Genomic DNA, 1,001 nt, shown 5'->3' with positions numbered 1-1,001 from the left:
CAATGGCGCTTGTTGAAAGGCGCGGGCTCAGCAGGCCGGGCCACGGATCGCTCACATGGCGGGCGCCTGGATGCGGGTCCCGGGGCCGCCACCTTGATGTCCTGGTACACGGTTGACACCAGCAGGTCCGGAGGGTCCGTACGGGTCATCTTAAAAGAGGTCCCCAGGCTGGCGGCTCCAGCTCACACTGCCTTGCGGGGCTTTTGCCCTGGGGGGAGACGCGGGTCAGGGCGGCCCCCTCCGCAGCCCAGGCCCCGCTACTCCCCCACGCTGGCCCGGCTTACCTGGGGCGCAGCGGGCGGAGTAGCCCTGGCCCCTCGCACGCCGGCAGGCCCCGCCCTCACCATGGTACTCGGCCCACTTGTAGCCGCGCACGATCTCCTTGCTCTCCGCAGCCGGAGCGCCGGAGCGCGGAGCCGAGTGGACTCGGATCAGCACATACTTGAAGACGCCGTCGGAGTCGATGTCCACATCAGGAATGTGAGCGAGGTCCGCCGCCGCCATGTTCTTCGTCCCGGAGGCCCCTCCTCCCACCCGACCCGGGGTCCGCTTGTACTGCGGAAGGCGGGCTCTGGGAAAGCGGCGACCAATCCCGTCGGGGAATGCTGCCCAAGACCCAGCGCCTCAGCCAATTGTACCGCCGACCGAGGCACGCGCTAACCAATCGCAATCCAGTTCCTTGCCGCCTTGCGGCCCTGTCAGCCCCACTAGCCGCACTTAAAGGAAACGTGGAACCGGGAATGGGGGTTGATTAAATCCAGCCAACGGAAAAGTTCCTCTCCAGCGGGGTCCGGTGGCACCCCTGGAGCGGGGCAGTTAGGCCCCTGCGAAGCTGGGGCAAGGAGGGAGGCCTGAGGGACGTCCCAGCCCTGATCTCCCGTCCGGCACGTAGTCCGAAGACCACCCTCCCCGTGGCCCACACCGCCCGAAGGCCTCCCCCTCCCCCCTCCACCGCCCGAAGGCCTCCCGCAACTGGCCCTGGAAGGAGGGCTCTGCCGCCC

At 68.4% G+C, this 1,001-nt stretch overlaps 1 protein-coding gene across 3 annotated transcripts in view; it reads right to left on the bottom strand.

Moving 5' to 3' along the window:
• The window catches only part of PHPT1 (phosphohistidine phosphatase 1), a 9,328-nt gene that overhangs the window by 1,426 nt on the left and 6,901 nt on the right, over positions 1-1,001 (bottom strand). The window contains exon 1 of one of the 3 annotated variants that reach the window (XR_001006602.1): positions 345-978. Coding sequence is in view for 2 of the 3 variants with exons in the window: in XM_011985097.1 (XP_011840487.1) it covers positions 345-504 (160 nt within the window). In the remaining variant the exon portion in view is untranslated. Of the gene's footprint in view, positions 1-344; positions 979-1,001 lie in introns of those variants that run through there. The other 2 variants (XM_011985097.1, XM_011985098.1) reach the window with 2 other exon arrangements.

Source organism: Mandrillus leucophaeus, unplaced genomic scaffold (genome assembly GCF_000951045.1).
Source record: "Mandrillus leucophaeus isolate KB7577 unplaced genomic scaffold, Mleu.le_1.0 Scaffold28, whole genome shotgun sequence".
In the NCBI taxonomy this organism is placed as follows: domain Eukaryota; kingdom Metazoa; phylum Chordata; class Mammalia; order Primates; family Cercopithecidae; genus Mandrillus; species Mandrillus leucophaeus.
The sequence above is the reverse complement of the archived record's forward strand: the minus strand, read 5'-3'. Positions and strand labels throughout refer to the sequence as shown.